General features: G+C 49.8%; 1 protein-coding gene across 3 annotated transcripts in view; it reads right to left on the bottom strand.

Annotated features, from left to right (window-relative positions):
* Positions 1–27,086, bottom strand: part of grm7 (glutamate metabotropic receptor 7) — a 145,821-nt gene that overhangs the window by 89,693 nt on the left and 29,042 nt on the right. For all 3 annotated transcript variants that reach the window (XM_085457832.1, XM_085457834.1, XM_085457833.1), the window contains exon 2: positions 2,238–2,454. In XM_085457832.1, coding sequence (XP_085313958.1) covers positions 2,238–2,454 — 217 coding nt within the window. The remainder of the gene's footprint in view (positions 1–2,237; positions 2,455–27,086) is intronic.

Here is a 27,086-nt window from a genome sequence, read left to right as displayed (position 1 = left end):
GTGTGTGTGTCTGTGTGTGTGTGTGTGTGTGTCTGTGTGTGTGTGCGTGCGTGTGCGTGTGTGTGTGTGTGTGTCTGTGTGTGTGTGTGTGTGTGTGTGTGTGTCTGTGTGTGTGTGTCTGTGTGTGTGTGTGAGCACAGTGCTGTTTCTGGGACTTTAGTTTGGAAGCTCGTTACTGGTTTAAACTCTGCAGTCCACACAGTGAGCAGTGATCCTGCTGCTAATCAGGGCCGACACGACAGGAAGCTCCGGCGATCGATACTCGCTGGATTATTCACTAATCTGCAGATAACACACACACACACACACTGAGCTAATTTTATGGTCTGCTTGATAAATTTAATCCGGTTCACAGGAGTAAGTGATCCCAATGCTCCTCACAGAGTATCTGAATCACTGTTTCAGGTTTTAATATTTTTGCTAATGAGTTCGTCTCTTTACTTGAAACTATTTTTAGAGGCTGTTTAAATGTTTCTCTGTTGGAACAGAGGAATTAGCAGCTTTGGGATGCAGTTTTTCTCAGATGCTGCTCATTAGTGCAGAAGTCTCACTTGTGTTTGCTGAAAGCAGCGCGCTGACTCAGTGTTAAAGTTGGATGAATGAGAGAGTTTCTTAGCGATGCACAGAGAGCCGAGCGTGGAGGAAACCCGAAAACAAACGGAGCACCTCTGCAACGAGGAGCAGCGTCTCATTTCTCAGGTTTCTAATCTTTAAGGAGGTTTGATCTTCATCACCAAAACATTCAGCTGGTTACAAACATCATGAGAGCAGCCATGTCCGACAGCGAGAGCAGCACGCCAGCCTCAGGCCAGGATTCAGTCAGCAGCAGCCAGTGGGCGGGGCCAGCTGTTGGTGCCGGCTCCACACAGACCTGAAACAGAAGTATCTCTGCCCCCAAAACACCTCTCAGACTCGGGGGCCCAGGACCAGAAACCTGCTCCTGCTGAAGGTGGAGGCAACATACACCACCAGGCTACAGAGGAGGAGGTGCTTGCAGCAAATGATCCCGTTGAGCGTCACTAATTGCACGTCATGTGACAGGAAGAGGAAGTGTATGGATCAAGGATAAAGTGAGTGTTAAGCTGCAGACGCTCACACTAACGTCTGCTGTGTGGCTCCTGCACTGTAACGCTGCTGCCGGCACCTCGTGGTTGGACACAGGCAGGACCAGGAACAGCAGCTCACTGCAACACCACCCGCAAGCTCCCAGCATCAGTCACACATTCAGGATTTGTTCTATATCAGTTTCTATATATTTCCTAAATATAGTGACACGACTCTGACATCCTGCAGACCTCTCTGCTCACAGCACTGAGAGGCTTCTCATTCCCGCTGATTGCTGTATTCCCTTTGAAGCCAGGAGGCTGTGGGAGATTAAGCCTGAGAGGAGGCGGCTGTGCAGATGAAGAGGGCGAGTTCTGCTCGGGTGACACCGGACGACCGCTGTGCCGTTCATTTCATCCGAACGCCGTTCAAAAGCCAGCGCAGATCGATGACCCGGGCTCCATCCATGTAGAAACATTGGGAAACTGTTTGGTGTTAAAGACGCTCCCCGTCAGCGCCGCGTCCTTTAATAATCCGCTAAAAAACGCAGAGCATAAATGTCAGGACGCATCCTAACCGGTGGGCTGTGAAGAGCCATCAGATGGCTGCAAATGTCAGCGAGATTATTCAGAGAGCAATCAGCGGCGCCACGCGCTCTAATGAACTCCGCTCCAGCTCCTCTGACTCAACAGTTTGTTCGGCTTCTTCAGTGTTTGCAGGACGAGTGTCTGACGGCGCCTCCAGCACACGGTTAGTAAAAGCAGGGTCGAGTGTGTCGCGAGCCCAGAGAAACCAACCTGCTGCAGGCCACAACAGTCCACAGTTGTCTGAGCATGCCGTTTCCAGGCGACAGGTGGTAGGAGCCCATTGGTCAGGTTCGGCATGTTTTACCTTTGTTGGATTTTTAGGCTAAACTACACCTGAGTCTGTGTGAGGAGTCAGAAAGCAACCTGGAATCTCCGAAACTGCTTCTGACGAGCGAAACCTTCATCCTGCAGCCCAAAGAGACGACCTCAGCGTCACGCCAAACGCCCGCCCTAACGGCAGCAAATGAACCTTCGTGAGTTTCACGCCCTCATCACAACACCGCTCTGATTGGACGCCTGTCTTAAATGCAGAAGCGTAAAAACAACGCTTTAATCCCACCCCTGACCCCCACCTTACAGCTTATTACGAGCTCGTGCAGACCTTACCCGCCTCTCTGGAGAGCTGCATGAAGGCATCCACGCCCTTCTCGCCGTAACTGCCCTCTGACGCCACCGTGGAGACGTAGTTCCAGCCCATGGTCTTGACGATGTCCACCATGGCCTGAGCCTGGAAGCTGTCCGGAGGGACCACCCGAGAGAAGAAGTCGTACCGCCGGTCGTCGCTCAGCTCTGGCGCTGTGGAGGCGTAGCTGATCTGAGGGATCTGCAGGAGGAGAGTGGAAGGAAACAGGGGATGTTAGGAGGGGAGCGTGGAGGTGACGCAGAAGGATTCTTCGGGAATGACTGGACAGGTGATTATTATAAACATCTGTATGATGGCGAGATGAGTCTGCAGCATGAACCAAAACAACACGAGCGCACGCTGAACATAAAAACAGGCCAGATGTTCACGTGTCATCTCGAAAAACGACTTCATGTAAGCTTCAACCTGACGCCGTCATGTGATCACTTATGGCGTGAGCTTTTCCTGTTGCTCTGATGATAAGATGGTGTGACCGTGTTTGACTGTTCCCTTATAAATGATTACATATATGTGTATTTATCTGCTGGTAAATTATAAAGTAAATTCATGCTTTTCTTAACATTTTATGGTGTATATGTCACATTGTGATAATTATATATATGTAAATAAGAGTTATAAAACCACTTTTACCACATTTTATTACTGTTACAATATTCAAAGCTTTTATTAACATGTTTAGATGTTTTCACGAGCTTTTAGGACCTTCTGCTGCTCGGCTGTTCATCAGCCTGAGCTGCAGGTTAACGAGGTCTCATTAATATTAACGCTGATTGGTTCTGTTGTTCAGCCGCTAATAAAAACTTGAGTTATTGATCGTTTTTGTACTGAAGAAGTCTGAACAGGAGTTGTGAACATGAGGTGCTGAGGTGAGCAGAACGAGGCGCTGAACACGTTTGTTTTACGGCTCAAATGGATTGGATTGCATTTATATAGCGCTTTACAATGCCACTATTCATTCACTCTCACATTCACACACTGGTGGAGGCAGCTACAGTTGTAGCCACAGCTGTCCTGGGGCAGACTGACAGAAGCGAGGCTGCCGTATCGCGCCATCGGCCCCTCTGGCCAACACCAGAAGGCGGTAGGTGAAGTGTCTTGCCCAAGGACACAACGACCAGGACAGAGAGCCCAGGGATCGAACCGGCGACCTTCCGGTTACAAGGCCCAGAATAAGACAAAGAAGGATTATTATGAAGTGTGAATCGCTTTGTATGGATCACATCAACATGACTGGACTTCCTGTGGACTTCCTCTTCGCCCCCTGCCGGCTTCAATAAAACTCGGCCAGCATTGATCTGAGACGGCGAGGTGAGCTGGGAGGCGAGGACGGTCCACGCCTCTGAGGCGAGGAGAGAGATGACGGGAGAGCTGAAGCATCGATCGGCAGCCCTGACAGGAAAACGAAACAGCCAATCAGAGGCAGCGATGATCCTACACGCTGGCATTCCCATCTGACATTAATGCGCCGTGACGACGGCAGAGGACTCGGATTTACTGACCTTCTGCTCGTCACTGATGTCTATTAACGAGCGCTTGTGTGGGAGGACGGCGCCGCTGCGAGCCTCCGTGTGAGACCTGAACCTCCAGGGGGTCAGAGGTCAAAACAAACAGGCGGCGGAGACCCCAGATGGAGGTTTCCATGAATGTATCAGAAGAAGAAGCTGAATTTGATCTTTGCCTCATATAAAAATAAGACATTTATGAGCATGTGAGATTTGTGAGCGCGCTCCGTCTGCACGCCGTCCGGCCCGTCCAGAGTTTCTAATTAAAAACGGGGCAGCGCTGAACATGAATTAGATCCATTAAACACTGTTTGAGTGTGAGAGCGTCACCATCTCCTCGCTGTTCTCGCGTCTCTGACAGATTCCTTCACCCTCCATTATTACCCAGCGGGCCGCATCTGCTGCAGCGGCGGCTCTCTGAACTGAATCGGCACATTGGACGTGCTGGAGAGCGTCATCGTGCAGACGCAGAGGGATTTCTCTCTGAGCGGCGTGCTCATCCTCAGCAGATCAAACCGAATCTAAAATGATGTGTTTCATGTCAGCGTGTTCAGACTGACCATTTCAGCGTTTTATTCTGAGAGTCACACGCCGAGGATCTTCATCTCCTCCAGAGTCTCACATCTCTGCTGCTTGTAAAAGTAACTGAATCCTGTGTGAGCAGCTCGCCCTCGCCGTGGACGTGCAGACAGCTGTCAGTGGATCAGTGCGATGCTCCGGGAAGCCCTGCACCGATCCTCAGCACATCACTCGTCAACAAAATAAAACCACACACACAACAACAGCTGGCACCAACGCAGTCGTCAAATCAGCAAGCCCGACTCGTTAGGTTTCTGTCATGGTGTCATGGAGCCGCTGCATCTCCTCGTAGTGGCGACGCCTGTGAGTAATCAGCGGTCACAGTCGTTGAGATCGTCGGCTCACCACAGCGAAGGCCGTCATGGTCAAAGTGTTTTAGTCACTGCTGCACTGGTGTCGGCCATGTTTCTCTCTGCTCACAGTAACACTTTGAACATTTGTTAGTTTTGTCGGTTTCCCCTCTGATCAGTCTGTACGGTTTTTGTCATCTTGACCAAAAGCCAATGATTAAAGACTAAAACTGTGTTGTTGGAAAGTTCCTCAGCAGAGTCCCTGCATGACAAACACACCACATCACTCAAATCCTTCTGTGACTGACAGAAAAATCCTCTGCAGCCTCTCGGCAAACAGAGAAGGGCCTCAAATAAACTGAGACCCGGAACAAACACAGGAAGTCAAAAGCTCGCGACGCGCTAATGAACAGAGCTGCTGTATTTCAGGCTAAAACCAGGCGACATGTTTCCCTGAGCTGCAGCAGCGAGATAACACAGTCCTCACTCACAGGTCTCAACAGGATGTGCCGTGCCTGTGATAACAGCACATTTAGAGGGTAAAACAGATGATATTCTCCCTGAAAATAAAACAATCCATCCTTCTGAATTGGGCCCAGCGGGCTCCTGTAGCCAGCCGTTTGTGTTTTAAAGACTGTGGCTGAAGGATATGATCTTTACTTAAGGCCCAGAGCGGCGACGCTGGAACCCCGTCGAGGGTCTCAGAGATAATTTGATCTGACGGCTAATTTCCACGAATCACTGGGAACATCTCGTATCCACTCAAAATCCAGCTGACGATAAAAATGCCTCTGCTTTCTCCACTACATGATTCCACTTCCTGTTCACATTTCATTTCAATGTTATTTACACAGCGCCAAATCACAACAACAGTCGCCTCAGGGTGCTTTATATTGTAAGGTCGACCCTGCAATAACACATACAGAGAAAAACCCAACAATCATATGACCCCCTGTGAGCAGCACTTTGGCGACAGCGGGAAGGAAAAACTCCCTTTTAACAGGAAGAAACCTCCGACAGAACCAGGCTCAGGGAGGGGCGGGGCCATCTGCTGTGATTGGTTGGGGTGAGAGAAGGAAGACAGGATAAAGACATGCTGTGGAAGAGAGACAGAGATTAATAACAGATATGATTCAGTGCAGAGAGGTCTGTTAATACATAGTGAGTGAAGAAGAAACACCCAATGCATTATGGGAATCCCCCGGCAGCCTACGTCTATTGCAGCATAACTAAGGGAGGAGTCAGGGTCACCTGGTCCAGCCCTAACTATATGCTTTAGCAAAAAGGAAAGTTTGAAGCCTGATCTTGAAAGCAGAGAGGAAGAACAGCTGCAGCCATGTTGGTCACAGCTCAGTTATTTCAGTAAGAGCTGTTACTGTGCTGAGGGGCTGTCAGTGTCACGCAGTCCCTGGAAGTTTGCCTTTAAATCCCTGTAAACAGTTGCTTACAGCACACTGCAGCATAGCAACATAATCCTAAAACACAGCTGCTAAATCCACCGACCTTTGACCTCTGATGAAATGAGAAAGCCAGTCTACTTCCAGGGTTTAGCTTTCTTTATTCAGTCTCAGACCTTTAATGCAGATGCGTCCATGTTTGTGCTCATAGCTGTCTGACATGCAATGACACAAACACACGACAAACACACGTAACACAACACAAGACATAAAATTTACAAAGAGCAGAGCGAGGAGGACAACAAAAAGACCTCCAGGTCTATAATTGCTGAGCACCAGGTCACCATAGTGGTATATACAAAAGGTAGCCCCTCCCCTAATCAGCTAACGTGGATTTTAAGAGGCTAACTGTAAGAACTGCGGCCAATCAGACCCTATATATTGTGACTTTTCAAAATAAAAGTCCCTCCTTCTGTTTTCTCTGCACAAACTTGGGTTAACTACACGTCTGCTGCAAAGACAGTTATTTCCATGTCACTTCACATCTCTTCTTATCCGTCGCTCTACCCGAGGCGTATGAGGCCCGTGCACACGTTCGTGCACACGTTCGTGCACACGTATCATATGTGGGAGGAGAGGCGGTGCAGTCGCCCCTCTGTGAGTGAATCAGAGGTGGAGAACGAGAAACGCTGCCTCCTAATCACACTTAATTACAATGACCCTGCTCGCCTACGGTGCAGCAATCACAGATTTCATTACAGCCGCTCATTTTGTGCGATCAGGCAACACACACACACACACGGGACCGTGCACGCATTCATCAACACACTGTTTCTTCCAGCCTGCTGACGGACGGCTAAATGAAGCAGAAACAACGAGCTGCAGAACACTTTCACTTCCTGACTCACTGTGTGTGTCTGTGTGTGAGCACTGTTATTATCACTTTATTTGTAAACCATCAGCATTCAGCTTGACTGTGATTCACCTCCAGCAGGAGTGTGACAGACCGACTGACTCAGCCTCCATCCCTTCATCCTCCTCTTCCTCTCCCGCCTCTAATCTTCCTCGCCCCTCTCTGTTTCTTGCCGGTTCTCCGCCTGCTGGCTTTTTTAAGTCCTCATCAGCGAGGATGTAATTTGGCGCCATAAAAACGTGGATGAAAGTGGAGCAGCGAGTGAAGGCGCTGACATTTCTCTGATTAAGTAGGCCGGCGAGGTGGAAGCGGGGTACCTGCGCCACACGGTTTATGAGCCTCGTCCTACAGACCAGAGAGTGCGTTTGAAACCGTTTAACACCGCGCTGTGTGTGCCGCCGTTATCACACCAACCCAAGCTAATGTTAGACCAAAACGAGACACAAAGACACACAACAGGACTGCAAAGAGACAACAGCTAAGGTCATGAGACATTAAAGACCACAAAGAGCCAAAACACAAGTCACAAGAGATGAAAACAACCAGCAGCAGCTACAACTACAAGAAGAATCCATGTTGGCGTGCATCTCATCTGGTGATGTTACCGATTACCGGACTCTAAGTTAATGTTAGCGTGTGTGGCTCGATGGCGGGAGCAGGAGAGCGGCGGCGGCGACATCGGCCCACGGGCTGTTGAAGGTGAGCGAGGTCTCGGCTCCAAACGTGTTTAATTCATGAAACACGTAACCCGGCACTTATTTAAATGTAACTGATTAATTCATGCAAAGACACACACTCCTCAGATGCTTTCACATTAAAAGCCTCGTTCCACACAGCGGCCCCATTAAGTCCGGTCAGGACTCGTGCTTGCATAATTCATCAGGCATGCTCCTCTCTTTAATCTCATGCTGTTAATTCGTTTGTCCTACTGCGCCCTCCATCCTCACCTCGCTGTCACCTACAACCGAAGAGGAGGATGAGGTGGGTCATTAGAAGAAGAATATTCTGGAGGAGAGGGATGCGAGGCGAGCCGTCCGCGGCCACTGAAATAATGACCTCGCTGCCAATTAAATTTTCAGTGACCTCACCTAATTGAATGGTACACTTCCAGCCGAGCTCAGCCCAGCTGACGGCTGAGAGGAAGGCTTCAGCACCTCAGAGGGTCCACATCAGGACGCCACGGCCCGGAGCCTGAACATCATCCACTGACAGTCTGACACCAGGAGTCTGCTCACAGGTAAACGGGAACTTTCAAAATAAGGGCGAGGCGATCATGGAAACACGGGAACATGACGAGATGCAATAAAAATGTCTAAGCAAACTTTGAGCGTCTTCATTGTTTGGGTGCGGTCACGTCCGAGATCCGGTTCCACCCCCGCTGAAGCGGCTCTCTGGTCATTTTGTCATTTTTATCATTTCTATTTGTGTGTTTAGGGTTTTTCCTGATTCAGAGCAGTTTGTGCCGACTCATAAATAAGTCTGAAGCATCTCTGATTCATGACGTTCTTGCTGATATCATCGAATCATCATCGTCGAATCTGAGCTTCACCTGATTATTTCTGCTGCTCTGAGTTTCGGGGGCGTGGCTGAACAGGTGAGACACAGGTACGACTCGGCACGTGTTTTAGGTGAAACACGAGCTCACTGATGACTTTAATGTTCCCTCGGCTCTCTCTGCCTTACTCCACCCCCTCAGCCTCTCCTCCCGTCTGAACATCTTTCTGCCAAACCCGAGTGCTCGACTCCTCGCCGCCTGCCCAGAGCCCATTCAGCAATCACGGACAAACAGCCGCTCGTTCATTCATTTTGTTTTCGCCGCTCGGGCAGGCTGCACTCAGCCTCGCTCTGCTAAAAGCAGCAGTCAAACACTTGAGCGTGAGTGGACGAGCTCCAGCCTCTCGGTATCGCTCTCTCACACAAACGCCCCTCGCCGCGGCGTCCAGCTCTCTGCAGCCCTTTCTAAATGTCGCTGGGCTCGGCGCCGGGCGTGTTTCACAGAGATAGCTGCTCCTCGCAGCAATGAATCCGCCCTCGGTGGCTCGCCTCACTCGACAGGCGAGCTTCGAGGACACATTAAGCTGGTACCGTGCCTGTCGCCGCTTATTACACCCCCAGCCCGCCGCAGGTTCACGAGTGATGGAACGGGGCTGAGAAACGTGGGTCTGAAATGAGACGATGCAAGACACAGTTCTCTGTCGTTTCTCTCTTAGCACAGTTTCTAATACAGAGCGTGAATCCCCGCGCTCGCCATCCGCCCCGAGGACACGCCCCAGACCAAACTTCTTCCAGTCTGCTTGCTCATTCCGACCTCATCAAGCACAAAGGAGTCCAAATCCTCCTCAGTCCTAAAATCAATCAAAGCCTGAGGCGTCCAAACTCTTTCAGCTCCAGTGAAGCGATCCGTGTGCCTGCTCTGCAGGAGGGGGCGGGGTTAGTGAAGCTGGGCCAGCTGGCACATAATACCTGTTGGAGAAGGACGAGAACGACCACGGAAGAGCTTTGGGCCTCGTCCACGCAGAAGACGAACGCAGCGTCACAGCAGCAGGATGCAAGCTGTTTGTGTCGCTCCTTTAAAGGAAGTGCGTCGACACGCTCGCACAAGCTGGCGTTTGTGTTTCTGATAGTCATGATGTCATTCTGGTGAGAACTGCAGCTCATTGTGGTTCAGAACAAACCTGCAAAGTCTTTGCACAAACGAGCTCGCCACGCTCGCCCTCCCGGGTCATCTGTCGCACGCGCTCACATTGAGTAACTGAAGGAAACTAAAACAAATACAGAAGATAGTGAAGCCTCTGCCTTCACCGTGATGCTTCTGCGTGCTTTCATTTTCAGAGGTCGACCGGTGTTCTCACCCTTTCCACGTTTGGCAGCTGAAGTTTGTGTTTATCAGGAAGCAGCGTGTCTGCGAGGCGAGGCAGCAGCTGGGCCTCTCCTTCATGTTCAAAAACACAGATTTAATATTAATACCACCCACCGGGTCCACCTGGTGTGCTGTCAGGAACGAAAACATTAGCTAACCATTAATTCAACAAACTAATTACCTCATTAGCGGCCCCATTAATACTTTTAATTTATCACGGAGACGATGAGGAGGGCGAGCGACAGGCCAGTGAGGAGGGTCGTCCTCAGAGGAGGCGGGACTCATCGATCATTTACTTAAATCTGAATCGGTGTGGAGCGCCCCATGATCACACGCGACATCGATCCTGCACACGTTCAAAAATCTGCAAAGTGTCAAAGTAATAACACACGGCGTGATGGAGGCGGAGTCACCGGGCCGCTCCCGACCATGAGGATGCCTTAAAAAGCAGAAGCCCACAAACTGATCCCCCTCAAGTCGCTCTCTCTCTTTGTGCCGAGCTGAAGGCCGACGAGACACGAAGCAGCCCGCTGAGAGGCTGCGGGGGCGACAGTTGAGATGTGCGCGGCTAACAGGAAGTCTCCTGGCGTCGTGAGAATGAAGACGGCGTTCAGATCAACCTTCGAGCCCAACAAGCTCGCGCTGAACGACCCGCTTCCTCTCCCAGCAGGGCAGAAGCAGCTCAAAGTGAAGGCTGGCGGCTCGCCCGCAGCCACTTTCCTCCATCCCAGGGAATTCCAGGCCTTTGTTCTCCCCGCTCATCACAGCGCGGGGAGGCGGAGGACGAAGGATGCTGAAAGAGGAGAGCGGTGGGTGGATGTGTGAGCTGGCTGAAGATGGAAGACGTGGCGCTCTCTGATCTCCTCCGCTCCCTCCATCTCTCTTGGACGCCTGCTTTGGCTCCACTCCTGTGGAAGCAGGACGAGGCTTGGCAGCATCGCGGCCCGGGATTGGCTCTAAAGTGGCGCTAATATGCTAATTCCTTGCAGTTAAATGAGGAATGTCCCGGTGGAAGCTCGGGAAAGATGCTGAGCTCCAACTGATCTATTTATACCAGCAGAGAGGAGCAGGTGGAGACGAAGACGAACTGCTGCATCCACCGAATGCACTCATAATAATAGCAGCCGATGAATGTGAGCGGATCGGCTCATAGAGAGAAGGTTACTGGACCGGGAGTCTCAACCTTCAGGGGGAGAGGACGTGTCTCACAGCCCTCTGCAGGACTCGAGCTCCTCAAAACATCAAAGTCATGGAAAAAAGTGCATGGATGTGACGGACGCACATGAAAAAAACCGACTTTTATTTCTCTTCCTAAGTGCTGTTTTCATAAAAAGCAGCCCTTTGTGGCTTTAGTCAAATCGTTGACTACCAACAAATATGTGCATCCATTCAGTCATTCATGATTTGACTGGTCGCTGGTTTCTCTTAATGATCTTAACTTCATGTACTAATGATGCCTGCGTGGCGAGTTAATCGCCGACAGCACCGTTTGTCACGAGCGTCGGATGAACCGCGGCCGCGTCAGGTCACTTTTATCGATTTCTCCTCTTTAGGCTTCACTGATCCTGACCTGTGACAGCAGCACAGAGCAAACTGTCCGCATCGCTGACACGACGGCGACGCTACCCGAGACAGACTACGAGACGTTTTCACACAAGTATTTGGACAGATTTGTGGTTCTTCAGGCTCACGCTGTCCATTTACTTTCACAAGCTGAACTTGTTTCTCAGTTTTTGGTCTCAGTGCTGAACAAACCGTTCAGATATATGATATATTATGTACCAAGCAGCTACAAGTGTGGTTTGTGCTAATCCAATAAAACGGCGCCCTGCATGAGGTAGTCTAATGGTTTAAACCCACCTGAGCTGTGTGTGGGAAATCCTCTCAAACGTTTACTCAGAGTCGGTGAAACTTTAATCCACCTGTGAGTTTCCACACCTCTCACTGCTGTCCATGTGTGACTGTTCCCCGACAGCACGCTTTCCCGCTGCTGGAGTTAATTGGACAGTTTCATTAGCAGGATGCGTCTCCTCGCTGCAGCTCTGATAGCGCGATGCTTCTACGACAGCTCACCTGGACAGAGAGCAGGTGTTTCCCAGGAATGCGTCGCCTCAGCATTAATCACTCGGCAGGCCGCGGAGCGCCGAGGTGGTGCATTAACAAGCAGCTAAATGTGATTCCTGCTCCACGCCTGCATTTATTAGACCGGATCGAGGGTGGAGGTCGGTTTGTTTGTGAGGGGCCCTGACACGACGAGGCCACCTGTACGTTTTAATGAGCCGAGGGTGAACACATTTCCATAAGACTGCTTATTAATCCGTCTCCTCCACATTTACTTTACAGCCGGGGAGGAACAACCTCCAGTCTGAAACGTGCTGCCGTCAACATGCAGAGCGAGAGGAGGGGCCTCAGCCATCACAGGCTTCGTCCTGCTCACGGGGACGGAGAAACACACCAGGATACCAGGAACTCTGTTTACTCAAGAACAGCAAATGCTCACAAACAACCACACAGACGTCTAAAAGCAGCGCCCATGTTACACGTGAGCAGACCTTCAGGTGAAGCCTGACTCCACAGGTCAGAGTCGGGCTCCAGGAGTTCGTCTGATGCTTTAAAGCTAATTTACCATCATCACCATCATCATCGTCGTCGTATTCAGCTCACTTCTTTAAATGTGGGATAACAAGCAGACCTGCGTTCTTTAACCCCGCCTCTCCTGTTACCACGGCGTCCAGCGAACACAGACTCTAACCGTGTTACTGAGAGCGACTATCCGATCTCAGCGGCTATAAATTTTATATCAGGCTGTAAATGGAAAACCTGCCGAGCCAGTGTGAGAGCAGAGAGGGGCACGCACAGCAGACGCACCAATCATCTGAATATCAATCATCACGTCGCACAGGAGCAGCAACGATCTGCCGCAACGCCGCCTGCACACGCTCGTTTAGGACGACCTCTCATTCATTCAGCGCGTTGCCGCGCCGACACTCAGCCGCCCTGCAGCCGCTCGGTCTGTTAGCACGGTAACCACCTGTCGGTCAGAGAGGCCACGCCCCTAATAATAATAATTTAATATAACTGAAACAGGTGAGTTGTAGATAGATGTAAATCTGTGCCTTTCTCGAGGTTGCTGCCTCGAGCTTGGGGATATTTTTCCACACTTCTTGTGTAGAAATGTGCCGTGGGTGGAGCAGACTGAGCACGCAGTAAATTTCTCCTCTTCTTTCTGCAGCTCGATGGGAGAAGCTGAGCACTTCCCTGCGGCTGCTCGGAGGTTTGCAGAGGAGCTCCCTAACCCTCCGAGCCCCCCGAGCCGATCCTCAGGAGCCTCTGACCCGCGGACTCTTTGCTTTGCGTCGTGGGCGAGGAGAAAGCTGAGAGTCTTAATGTTGAGAGAAGTTCAGATCAGCCCGGAGCAGCATGCAGGCTGCAGCAGGAGGGAAAAGACGACCCCACGAAAACCACGGTGACTGGAACACGAGGAGACGCCAGCGAGCCTCCACGCCACACATCTACAAGAATGAACCTTCATGTCATTGACGCCGTTGCCTCATTTCTTCTTAAGTGTAATTAGATGCATCTGAACAGGAAACGTTATGAAATGACATGTTATGACATCATCACTTCATGGTCAGGAGACCAGCTGAGTCACGAGGAAACCTCCCAGACATCACAGACAGTCACGCTCCAGTTAGAACCAGGACAGGAAGTGAGCATTGATTTCCTGCTCTGAGCTGTGAGGCCCTGATGCTGGTGGAAGTGTGCGCACTCCGGCGGTTAATCGTCTCCGTCTCCGAGATCAGGGACGGATCAGCTGATCCAGCATCGGCTGTGTTTTCACGGTCTGCGTGGCAGATGTCGGCTCATAAATATCTAACCGGCGAGGCGGCGCTGGTCCGTCTGCTCAGATTGAATCTGTAAGGCTCTCACAATCGCAGGTAATTTATGGCGAGCCTCGGCCCGACGCTCGCCTGTCAGCTCTGAACACGTCTCGTGTTGGCCATTTTCTCTGCTTCAGCCTGAGCTGCAAGGATTTGCCAGGAGAGCCTGCAGCTACTGCTAACGACTGCTGCTGCAGCCCGACTCGGGGGGAGGAGGAGGGCAGGGTGCTGGTCTTCATCACTTATCGAGCTGATTGGTCCAGGAAGTCCCGCCCTCTCCTCCTGACTTGATTCAACTTCCTGCTAACCCCACTGATGAGAACAGAGAGGCGTGTCCTCAGCCACCCAGAAAGTGATCGTGTCGCATTTTCCCCCGTGGACAAAAACACGACAGGTTACAAACACAAAAGTTCAAAGTTCAAAGAGCAGAAACATGAAAACATTCAGCTTAAAGCTGACTCGCTCCATTTATCTGCTCCTTTATTTCTTAACACCGTTTCTACCATCTGCTATGAATGAAGTTATTTTTATAACAAAGGCGTCCACAGCTCAGTCCTGGGTTTATCAGCAGAGCCTTTCCCCACACGAGGACCATTAATTGTTTACTGGCTGTCACAGCAGGTCTGTCCCTTCCAGCCAAACCCACACTGATGGCAGCCCACTGAGAGCGCTGCTATGTGGGTTAGCGGCGGCGGTGCTGGCCAGGCAGCCCACCACAGCTAAATTATTCATCCCCCCTCTGACTGCTGCGGTGAAACGCTGGGTCAGTGCGAGAGGAGGCAAACAGCCCGAGCCAGAGGGGATCAAATGGACCAGGATACTTCCTGCAAACAATCCCCACATATACATAAGTGCTCTTTACCACCTGTCACGGGTCAGACGTGTGAACCCGCACGCTCACAGAAAAGGGCGATGGATGTGTTTCTGATGGCAGCGCACCGTCTCGCTTACTGCAGACATGTCTCAGGCCGGGTTTGGTCTCTCTGACCACCATCAGGTCCACGACGCAGCTGGAGCAGCCCCACGAGGGCCACGGGACGCCAGATTGTCCCGGCAGAGGTAAGAGCGGTGTTGACGGTTGGAGTCGTCCTGTCAGCCTGTCAGAGAGCCGCTCCAACATACGTGTCGCTGTCACGTTAATAAACACGTTAGAGCGCCGTCCCTCCGCTCTGATGCACGACTTACAGCCTGCCAGATGGTGCTGCAGAATATTTCATCACTATTAATGTCAGCGATACATTAATGAGGACTCCTACTCGCAGCAGGTGTCGCGCGGAGACGACGCTTCATTTAAATTTGTCGTTTCCGTGTTTCACCGGATGAGAGCTTGTAAAACAAGAGGTCAGGACACCGGCGGCGCCTGAATGTGTCTTTAATGAGAGCCACGGCGTGTTTTACACAGGGACAGGACAGGACGTTCTTACTGCAGCCGCTCGTCGGCCCTCAAACACACGAGTCCACATATTTATGGCTCTGTAACCTGTTCAGACAGAAATGTGTTCGTGCCGTCGCAGAGATGTTCCAGTCTTTCAAAGAAACGCAGTCTCAGCCAGCTGACTCAGCTTCTCCCAAACCCAGAAATACCCGATCGGTCGGCGTCACAGCGTTCAGCGCCTCGCTGCTAATGGGCTTAAGGGGCCGAGGAAGAGGAGAACCGAGCTTCAGTCTGCATTTATCACAGGAAAACATTCACAGCCATGCACCATTACACCTCGCCTTCTATAACACCTAAAAATGTTTGGCTTAGAACCAAATTTGGGACATTATTCAAACGCTTTGATGGACTAACAACTCAGACCAGGCGGTGTTTCATTAACAGCTTATTTTGTGACGTCTGTTATTGTGTTATTTATAGTATAAAGCACCTCGAGTCGCTGCTGTGTTTAACTGACACTCTATTTACCACGTTTGATTCAAACTGTGGCGAGAGCAGCAAAATGATTCGCCAACCCGACGACTCCTACAGGACCGCCGGGTATTAATGTGCACGAGCACGAGTCAGTGCACACGAGAGCAAACAGACGGACGCTCGAATCCAGACTGGACCTAAAGAAACAGCAGCTTCCATAAATGCTTGAACACCCTGGAATGAAAGCAGCACACCTGTGTGCACCTGTGAGACCAGGCTCTTTATTAAGGTGCTGCAGGGAACCAAAAGGCAGCAGAGCCCACACAAGGGAGGGCAACAGGAGGGCAGTCAGAGAACAGGTGCAGACGTCATCTTTAAATAGACACAGGAGATACAGCGTGGAAACACCAGGGCACAGCTGACACTAAGACCATGACAAAGGAAATAAGACAGACGACAACTAAACGAAACAGGATCCGATATCACAGAAGGAAGCAGCGACACCGTGTTAGCAGAAACACGAAGAATCTGTAAGAAACACCAGATTACAAAGATTTACAAAACTACAAGCACAACCATAAAATGCTTTCTATGGATACAGAAGGAAACAGAAGACCTGAGAAAACCCTCAGGCTGTGACGTGTTCACCAGCTGACTTTAAAGTCTTTGGTTTTTGTCCGTAGACGTATTAAAGACTCGTCACTCGCCCACCGCTTTCACCTCTTCAGCCTCTCCAATCTTGTAACAGGAGACATGTAAGAAGGTGACGCGCTTAGTTAGCATGTGGCTAACCTGTGACCCGTTTATGCTGAGAGGTGAGCTCACGCTAACCCTGAGGTTTCTCTGGTTTGGGTCCACGGCCGGTCTTAGCTCCGGTCTCCTCACTGAAGGACGAAGCGTGACCTCTGAACTCGTTCTGATGAACCCACGCAGACGTCGCAGACGTCATACATGCATGTCCTCATCGTCACAAGAAGCAGCGCTTCAGCGTGAGACAGCTGAAAATAATAGCGCAGAATTACAGAATTCTGCTTCCTGCTCGTCTGCTCGAACAAAGAGACAAAGTGTTTCCACAAGACTCAAGCTTTCATCCACAATCACACCCTCCCCACTTATCCCCACGCCATCGATGCATCCTCAACAAGCTAAAGCCTGACGTGAGCGTGTGCCCATCGGAAAATCATCCCGATTGTGACAAAAAACAAGAAACATGGAGCAGAGTGACTGGAGTCAAAGAAGAGCTGCTGCAGATCCAACCCCCTGTAAACGGTCACTGCCTGCAGCGTCCTTCAGCAGGAGGCGGCTTTATGCCTCCAACACATGCACGCGACTCCTGCAGGTTTGTGCTGAGTGTCTCGTCACGCAGCAGCTTCATTTTCAGCCCCTTCAGGAACAAACAGGTGATGATGTTTAATCATGAAATCTGGTTTCAGGTTTCCTACACGTGCAGTCGCACACTGCACTTTGGCTCGATCTGTGGCTCCTCCCACAGATGTACTGAACACACGCGGGCGAACCCCCGTTTCATATTCTGATCCGCCTCCATTTTTACGACAGCAGTGAGCGGACATGGCTGCGTAGGCTCAGCTGATGAAACTTACTCGAAATGTAACTCAGGTCGAGTGACTTCAAAAAGTGTGACACGAGAGCAAAAATGAGCTTCACGTAAAACAGAAACAGGTTTCCTCCTGCTTACCGTGCTCTGCTAACGGCTACAAGCTAAAGACGAAGCCCTGCACAGTTTGTGTACATCATTATTAATCATGCAGGTGTGGGTGTGCGTCACGCAGCCGATACACACCGACTCGAAACGAGAGCAGGAAGTGCAAAACGCTGACTGACTGATGTTTGTCGGACTGGTTTCTGCAGGCTTACTGGATTTGCTCCCACGTGTCTCTGATCCATGACGCGGACTTCCTCACAGCTGTGGAGACGCTACGAGTGAATTTAAGGATGTTTTTGTTTTTTTAATGGCGGTTTGTCGCCTTTGTTCGTCGGTTCCTTCCCAGCTCCGTGTGGAACTACCTGCATGAATAAATATTGTCGCCCACCTCACCTGCACCCCTCCCCGTGTCACCACACAAAACCGTGACGCTGTGCTGGAGACCGGTTTGGCACACAGCGAATGCTGGCAGTCGGTATCGGGAGCTCAATTATGCAGCGCGGCGGTGGAAACTGAAAGGATTCTGTCATTCTGTCGGGCGAGTTTGACATCACTGCCTACGAGCGCGTGGACCTCTCCAGAAAGTACTCTGAGACGTGAAAGGACGGCCCTGCTGAGAGGATTCATTCAAATGGTGGTTTAGCTCGTCTGCGTGAGGACCGAACGTCACACGATTTTAATCCACGCCGAGGTTTTAACTCGCATTCTTGTCTGTTTCCTCGGGCCTCCGCTCCGACACGACGAGCAGCCTAAACGACTGTTTCTGCTGCAGCGGCCGTCGTTCTTTCAGACACGTGACAATTTAGTAACGGCGTGCCGACAGCGTAGGCTGCTATCAGTGTTCCCTCTGGTTTTTAGCTGTCTGGCAGGAGACATGGAGAAAGGTAGAAGAGGAGAAAATGATGGGCCTGGGAGGAGGAAGAGGAGGTGCTGAAGGGTGAGACAGCGAGAACACTGAGGGTTCAGTTTTTTGTGTTTCTGACACCAACAAAGACATCAAGTTAAAGTCGGAAGAGTCTGAGTGACAAGCTTTTCCTTCATCTCCCACAGAAACATCGCCGTCATTACAGCTGCTGTATAATCACATCTATGCAATAAAAACACACGTTCAAAAATCTGATTCCTGTGCAGAAACAGGAAGTCCCTGTCGCAGACGTCAGCCCCAATCAGCTGAGGCCTCAGCCTAAACCAAAGGTGATTGGGCCACAGGAGATCAGGTGACGCTACAAACGCAGCAACAAAGTGACACCAGCGTCTGCAGAAAGACGGGTTTAATAATCGGAGAGAAGCCGACCTCCGTCACACCTTCATCCACGCCTCATCGGGTGGAGACGACCACTCGGCCTTACAGCACGAGAACCCAGAGCATCAAACATGCGAGGTTATTCGGTGCTACTGTTTGGGTCGTTGCCATGGTGATTTTGTATCCAGAGTGACCAAGGAAAGCTAATGCTAGCTAGCTCTGTTATCAAGCAGCACACAGATATCCAACATCCAATTAAAATCCTGGAACTTTATTCCGGTAAACTGGAGCTCAGCCTGTTGGTACAGGTGACCACAGAGCAGCCGTGTCATTGGTCAGAGTCTTTATTTGCAGTCAGAAGGATTTTTACTGGTGCAAGAAGAATCACATTCAGGTGTTTTTCGGGTGATCTTTGTGCCTTTCTTTGTGTGATGAGGAAGAGGAAGCAGAGGTGGTGAAGTGTCAGCAAAGTGACGGGAAGAAACGTGGCGAGCAGCTACGACGCGGCGGGCGAGGAGGCAGAGCAGCGAGGCGGACATTTTGACTGGTTATTAGCGCTGTGGGGGTGTCAGAGTGGGCCTGCATCAGACATCCTCTGACACATCGTATTTCCTCACCTTTTAATTGGACTGTCACGCCTCGGACCAGCCGGCCTCTGGCGAGCCGCTCAGGATGTTTCATCACAGTTTGAAACCAGCAGACGGCGGAAACGACACGTGAGGACGACGTTAGTCCAGCTGTGGCTGCTAATCAGCTCCTCCACACAGCTGTTAAAGCAGGTCAGACCTTCTCACTGGGGGCATCTCGGGATCCGCTAACGAGATGGCGAGACTCAGACTCCCGTGATTGAATCGTTTAGCCTCAAGAATCACGTGACGCCACAGCTCTGCAATAAGAATCCAGCAGTGCTCGTCGCGACAGGATGTTTCTGATTGAAAGATGTGGGAGCGGCGTTTTGTGGGGACCTCGAGTCATTTGTAATAATTACACAGTTTGTTGTTCTGTGTGAACCTGCCGTGGTCGTAATTTAAGTGAAGTTTCTGCAAACTACCTCCCACATCTCACCGAACACACATTTACTGAGACGAGTCCAGTGAATCAGCAGCAGCTGCAACATTTTTTGTCTTCGCCTTTTCCGCGTCTCCTCTATAACAGCGGCTGCGTTGCTGCTTATAGGTACGACTGAGTGTCACTCCCTGCACAGCTGGACCGAGGTTAACATTAACATCAGGCCTGCAGCTGGTGACATCACCCACTCACACAGGAAGCTGCTACTGTTAATGAGCAGGATGCTTCAGAGGATTTCAAAATAAATCTAGATGTCGTTGTTCAGACGTTGAAAAAGAAAAACGCTAAAATGAGTTTTCCAGGTAAAGTAAATGTGTGAGAAACACTCGAGTAATAACTTGTTTTGTGATGTTTGCTTTGTGTCGTCATACAAATAAAAAAACCCTTATTTCCATTTACAGAGACATGAAATCAGAAAACATATTCTCCGTGTACACACTGTCAGATTTCCTCTCCTCTTTGGAAGGCAACAGCTGACGTGGATCACCGCTGAGATGAATCCACCTGATATCAGGCTCAGTGTCACTCTCTGCCGGGATCACATCGACTCCCCGGTAAAAGATGAGAAAGCCGGAGCTGGACAGATGTTTCTGTCTGTCTCAGTTCAATAAACAAACTAAAGGCTATGACTTTGTTCTGTAATGACTGTGAACAGCCTGGCATCACGGTGCCTGTTTGCATTGAGCCGTCTCACGTCTGTCTCTGTCTGGACCGTCTGCCCCTGATGGCAGTGTTACCAGGTCATAAATTACATGTCGTTATAATTACACAAACTGTTGCTGGTGTACTGAATGTTAGGACCTCCAAGCCTGTAGTTAGAGCCCCTCCTCATCCTTCTTCTTTGGTGCAGCCCTATAAATCTGGGGTAAACCTTTGACCTCTCACCTTTGCTACGATTCCCCTGCTCGGAGTCATTTCTAACTCTAATTATATCTTTACCCACCCTGATGTTGTGTGCTTCAGTTCATTGCTGTCATCATTTCGTCTGTCTTTACTAGATGCTGTGAATATGTGTCACGCGTGTGTCGTGTATGTGTGCAGGCACTGTTAATGCTAGCACGAACGGATGAGTCTTGTTAGCTTGAAAGCTGTAGTGGGTGGTGTTAACCCTCGTTCCACCTCTTTGGTTATAGGAGCTGGAGCGGGCCGGTTGTTTACTTAGAGGTCTGTTTACCTTTCAAGACATTAGTTCATTGGCTGCTCAGCAGGATAAAAGCCCAGCGTGGGACTGAGCTGATGGAGAATGTTTTCTTATTTTCTTCTAATCAATGAAAAGATCACATGACTTTACGGTTCAGATGTTGGCACAACTTTTGTTTTTCACCTTTTTCAGTTTCTATTCTGATTCTACAAAGTCAAGTGATTTACACGTTTGCATGACGAGAGTAAGATCGCCGGTTTAATCCCGGGAGGAGTTTGTTTCAGGTGATAAAACTCTGCTAAATCAAACATGCGGAGCTTCCTGCTGTGGATAAAACTGCTTGTTTTAACTCGTAAAAAAGGACGTAGCTGAACCAGAGGACACACAAACCACGAGGTTGTTTATGTTTCCAAATATGCATCTTAGTTTTCAGCATCTGTGTCTTCTTGTTTAGGTTTTTATACTGAAACGTAAAGGTGCTTATTAAACATGTGGAGGGAAACACAGGTGAAGTATTTTATCAAACACGTGCACATACATCTCGTGGAGCTTTGCCACTTCATGCAGATGACACCAGGGTTCATATTTAGGATTCTGGCACACAAAAACGAAACAGGATTTGTTAAATAAATGGTGCCGTGATCATCCTCTCGGATTCTTCTTCTGCACTCCGTTTTATTGTTTTTCCTCTCCTGGTCCACGTTGATCCTGCGTGTGTTCATCACTCCAGTTCGACTGACTGTTCATGCACACACTGCAGCTCCTGTGTGGATCTAACCTGCAGTCGCTGACTGACACGTGAAATTGCCTCTGAACGTTTATCCCTGCAGCTCTGAACAGCACGGGCGCCGCTCGCATCCACAAATGAGGGCGCTTTATGCAAACCAAGGTGTCGATTGTTCTCTCTGCATGCGTGAGCGCAATCACATTTCCATTTCAGTTGTTTAGCGCGCACACACGCGGACTTACAAAGAGCGCGTTCGTCGCACAACAACCAGGCCGCCGATACGAGCGGCGTGGAGTGTCAGAACCTCGATTAGCCAAACTTCCCGACATGTTACGGAGGCCGTCTGCCTCCATGTACCTGAACATGCAGGAAACACTGGACAGCTGTCTGCTTTACTCCAGGTGTGTTCAATCACGTCTCATACACGCAGCGTTTTCAGTGATTACCTCACCCAATCAGCTCACTGGACTGGACCTCGTGTTTGTGCTGCTGGAGCATTTTTAATGACATCATCTGACCAGTAACGGCTGCTGTGAGGTCACTGTGCCCACAGACCGTCCACGAGGGCCGAGCTCCAGTTTGTAGGCGATGTTACTGATTAGCAGGTATCTGCGTCTGAGTGATGGATGACATTCACACACATTCACGCGGTGCTGTTATCTGCCATTCACTCAGCGTGAGAACGTGACACGATGTCGACATGTTGGAGGAAGAGGAGAGCGCACACACGAGCAACTCTAACTTTTACACGTTATGTCTCAATCATCTGTGTGTAACCTGTAATCTTGCGATATTTAGTCGAGTAAAAGACTTTAGATGATGAGTGAAACCAAATCAAAATCAGCTGTTAAGCTGCACACGCTCTGTGGGCCTGTGTCAGCTCATTACTTCAGGTCAGGTGGCTTCGGATGTCGAGGACGTGTTGGTTGATGTGTTTAAAACTCAGGACTGTGAAGAAAAGTAACGACTCGTAGAGCCGTGAGAGGATACGACCCACAAAGCCTGACAATGACTTTCCTGTTTGTTCACGTACATTCAGCTGCTCTGGCACCATCGTTCTTGGTGTACCAGATTGTCTGAAGGATTCCTCTGAACACAACGCAGCAACAACGATAGAAAACACACACACAGACACACACGGCTGGGATCTATAATTAATTCACAGCATTGAGCACAGAAGATAAATCACTGTGATATCGCAGAAATATAGAGATGATATTGCACGGAGAGTCGGGCTGGGGAGGGGCTGCAGGTCAGGAGGATGACGCTGTTACGGCCCTAGCAGGGCCTCTCTCTCTCTCCTGAGGGTGCCTGTGTGGGCGTGTCCCACTACCTCCTGCCTGAGGTGCCACCTTTCCCTCCTGTACAGCTGACTCCCATCAGCAATTAAGGGTATTTAAGCCCAGAGCAGGGTGAGCTCTGGGCCAGAGTGCCATTTTGTGTGGGTACAACTAGTGAGCTGTGTAGTGTGGTTTCCAGCTAGTGAGCTGTGTAGTGTGGTTTCCAGCTAGTGAGCTGTGTAGTGTGTTGTCCAGCTAGTGAGCTGTGTAGTGTGTTGTCCAGCTAGTGAGCTGTGTAGTGTGTTGTCCAGCTAGTGAGCTGTGTAGTGTGGTTTCCAGCTAGTGAGCTGTGTAGTGTGTTGTCCAGCTAGTGAGCTGTGTAGTGTGGTTTCCAGCTAGTGAGCTGCGCTTTCCTTTTGACTTTTTGCTTTATTTGACCAACGCCTGAGTTTTGTTTGTTTTGTTGGTGTTTTATGGTGATAACGGCTTGTCCGTCTCTCTTAGTTGAGCTACTTTAATAAAACTCTTTAATTTAACTGTTTTGCCTCCCTGACTCCTTTTTCTGACCTGGTCACTTTTGTTGCTTCCCCCTTAACGCCTAGACCCCCCCCAGGGGAACGTACCAGACGCTGTGACCGTCCCCTTGTTTAAACACGCTCATCCTCCTCTTCCTCTCCAGGCGAACAGTCCAAACATGTCTGAGAGATAAACGACCCGTCAGTGCTGCTGCGCAGCTCGTCTGCATGAAGCTTTAGTCAGACTGGTCTGTGATTGGGTAATGAGCACAGTTTGTCTGAGTTTGTGACACAGGTTCAAATCTAAGCTCTGAAACCTTTTAGCTGACTTAACGGCTCACCGTGCTGAGCTCCTCATCCACGCGCTGAGGGCAGGCACCCTGCAGAAGAAGCTCGTAGCTTTGAACCCGTTCGCCACCTGTGGGCGCGGTCATAGATTGGGAGCTTTACCTTCGTGCTAACGTGCTGTTACTGGTGAATAACACCCTGAGACACCTGAACTCCCCCACGCTGGTCTGAACGCTCCTCCTCCTCCTCTTCGTGCATGAAGGTGATGAACAGACTCCTGGTGACACGTGCGAGTTGAACTCAGCAGGACTTTAACACCAGGCTTCACCCAGAAACCAAAACAGCTCCTGAACTTTTTAATTGTGCGTCCTCAACAAGAGAGTCCCCCCGACTCCTCTGTGGTGTTCCTCGGGTTTAACCTCGCCGTCCTCTTCCTGCTGTGCTGTATTTTCCTGTGAAGCACGTCACGAGCGCTCTGAGCTGCTGAAGCGACCTTCGTGTTAGCGATGCGTGTCAGCCGCCGAGCTGCACATTAAAAGTAGTTTTTGTGTTTGCTCATATTTGTCGAGCGATTTGAAACGTTTGACGTCTGCACACCTGACTGCGTGGCGGGGATGTGGATTCGATTACCCTCCCTCCTAATCCTCTGGATCCTCCTGCCTCTTCTGTATTGCATGTCTCAGCTATAACAAGTCCTCCCTGGTGTTTACTGCTCATAATCAGCCGCAGTACAGTTAAAGGTGTTGGCTAATTTTGCTCCTCGGGGACAAATTTAAACCCTTCATCCAAATTAGCCGGCCTGCGAAGAGGCAGGACGGGGCCGCTGATGAACGCTGGCAGTAAAACGGTCAGGCTTTGGTCTTGTTCACAGAGTCTCAGACTTTTTAATCCATCTCATATATTTATGATGTTTATCCAGGTTTAACTCATGTATCACACAGGTTTCCTCTTTCAGGAACCGTTGGAAGTTTCTCTCCGGCCCAAATGGTTGAGGAGTTCTGGTTTTTGTAGGAGCTGACCCTGGGCGATAACAGAGTTATCTTCAGACTGTCAAAGCAAATATACAGGGACCAGACTTTTGGGTTATGGTTTCTGTTTTAGTACGAGCTGCACTGACCAATCAGGTTTAAGCAAAGACGTCTGAACGATATCTGTGGGAAGCTTCAGTAACAGTACAGAGCTCGAAGCAGATGCAGTCGTCTCCTACTGTGGAAACAAAGCTGCTTTTAGTCATGTGTTTATGTTTGGTTGGACTTTAAAATTAAAGCTGCACTTACAAAATAACTGCCCGAATAATGCAAATTACAGAATAACTGCCCGAATAATGCAAAGTGCAGTTATCGAGATGGACTGGAGGCAAAGCTTTTCACAAAACAGGAAGTAAACCTTCAGATTAAGATGCTCTGCTGTGCACGTGCAGCTTTAGGACACACTCGGACACGTCTGCTGTCACGTTTCTGCATTTCACAGACGACTGAAAAGATGATAAAATAAAGAAAACACCATAAAAACAATAAAAAGTCAGAACATCATAAAGAAATAAAACAATAAACAAATAAAAACTAATAAAAGTTCAAAAGCTGCAGCTCGATGCTGATGATCCAATAATGATGAGATGGGAACCACTGCTGTGTGATGCAGGCCAGTGTGTGTGTGTGTGTGTGTGTGTGTGTGTGTGGAAGGAAACCTGCAGCCTGGCGTTTGTATCATTGACACCTTTGTTTAACAGCAGCATTAGTGTATCGGGGTCTTTAGCATCGTCAGCTGCAGGTCTTTGTTTCTGTGTCGTGTGTTTAATCATTGGCCGTCATGGATCTGAGCCCCTCGTCTTTCTGTCTTTGGCGTCTCCGTCTAAACCCGAGACTCTGCAGCTGCAGCATGAACGCCGCACAGCGCAGATGTTTCAAAAGCAGATGTTGCTGCGCCCACAGTCGGTAAAAACTGACTGTACATGAAGCTTACATTAAAATTGACCAAAGCAACCTTCGTCTTCACACAGATGATTCAGACACAAACCCTGAGCTGACTCCCTGTAGCTGCTGTAGAGGTTTGCATTGGAACAAAATCACAGAGCGTGAATTCATTTCTTCACACTGCTGACAGGAAGTTGCTGCAGCTCGGGGCAGCTGGTCAGAGATGTGCACGACTGGCTGAGAGATTCAGCGGCGCTTACAGCAACCACAGCTGACAGGATGATTCACGCTCTGGAGCAAAGCGCCGGGACTTTAGGCCAAAACTCTCCTCCGAACCCGAAGCGGTGACTCAGTGAAACAGGTACGAGCTGGGACGCGGCGAAGCTCCCTCACTTTTTCTCCGAGCCGAGCTTCTGGTGAGCCGAGCGTCAGCGTCACTGCACGCTCCCTAACGAGGCCACCTGGTGCCGAGTCAGCACGCTTAATGAAAACACGAGATGACAAGATAAGACCGAGTTCAACGCTAATTGTCCCTAAAGGGAGACTGAGTGGCTGTGAGCGCAGCAGCTCACGCAGGCAGCATCCTGCAACACGAAGGCAACAACGCCGGCTGAAGGGGACGTTAATATTTAATCTGAAAACACTGCGCGCTCCGGTCAGAGCGCCATCATATTTCCTGTCTGCATTGTCGAGGAAACGAGCTCTGAAACGTCAGCTTATTGTGGCTGGATCAGATTATCCCACACAGCCGAAGGCATTCCTGACGAATGGCACTTCAAATGGAAAACGGTGAGGAAGATGAAGATCCGGATCACACGGTCTGTGCTAAAATCTCACTCCTCCTCTGAGTCACAGCTCAGCCAAATGTGACCCAGCTGATTCAGCGTGATTTACACTTGCTGAGAATATCATCAGCACAAACAGAGGCCCAGAAATCTGCTGTGAAATCTGAGCAAAAAGATGGTGCAGAAGCTCCCTGAGAATCTGTCTGATTTTAGCTTTGCTTCAGTCTCACACTGATCCGCTGACATTTGTCTGAACATCCACGAGTGCATTCAACTCGCTGACAAATCTGCTGCTGCAGTTTCCACTAATGTCACCAAAACTAGAAGCACAGGATTGAGTTTCACGCTGTGACGCTCTTATTCTCCATTTGATTATCTGTCTGAAATACTTTAATTAGAATCACTCAATTAAATCAATAATGAAGCTCTTACTCATCAGAAAAATCTGCTCTGAAATCACAGGAAACTGAATCTGCCCGCTCCACGTTCCTCTCTGCCTCGCAGTGATGCGGCCGGTGGTTATATTCGTGGCTGCTTTGCAGAGAGGAGCCGCTGACAGATAATTCAGCTCCATCTGATCGCACCAATGGGGCAAAAGCCTGAAATGACACACATCTCACGGAGGCGATGAGTGATGGTGCTTTGCCCCGATTGCCACAATTTGCTCCAAACATCATCATCTTTCTCAGCTCAGTGAGATCTGAGCACACGGACACGAGATGCACATCGTTATTACTGCTCACGTCCAACATGCAAATCTGCTTTACAAACGACTCTGCAGAACCTGCCTCAGAAACCGGCCGTCGTTAGGTTTTCCTCAGCATTACAACAACCCAGAGCTGTTATCTGTCCGTCTGTGGCACACAGTGCAGCAGCTAGTAACACATTCAGCTCACATTTAAACTGCAAAGAATTCAG

Source organism: Copadichromis virginalis, linkage group LG5, assembly GCF_057382275.1.
Source record: "Copadichromis virginalis isolate Kocher_CV1m ecotype Utaka linkage group LG5, C_Virginalis_male_GT1.1, whole genome shotgun sequence".
In the NCBI taxonomy this organism is placed as follows: domain Eukaryota; kingdom Metazoa; phylum Chordata; class Actinopteri; order Cichliformes; family Cichlidae; genus Copadichromis; species Copadichromis virginalis.
This window is presented reverse-complemented; position numbering and strand designations above follow the sequence as displayed.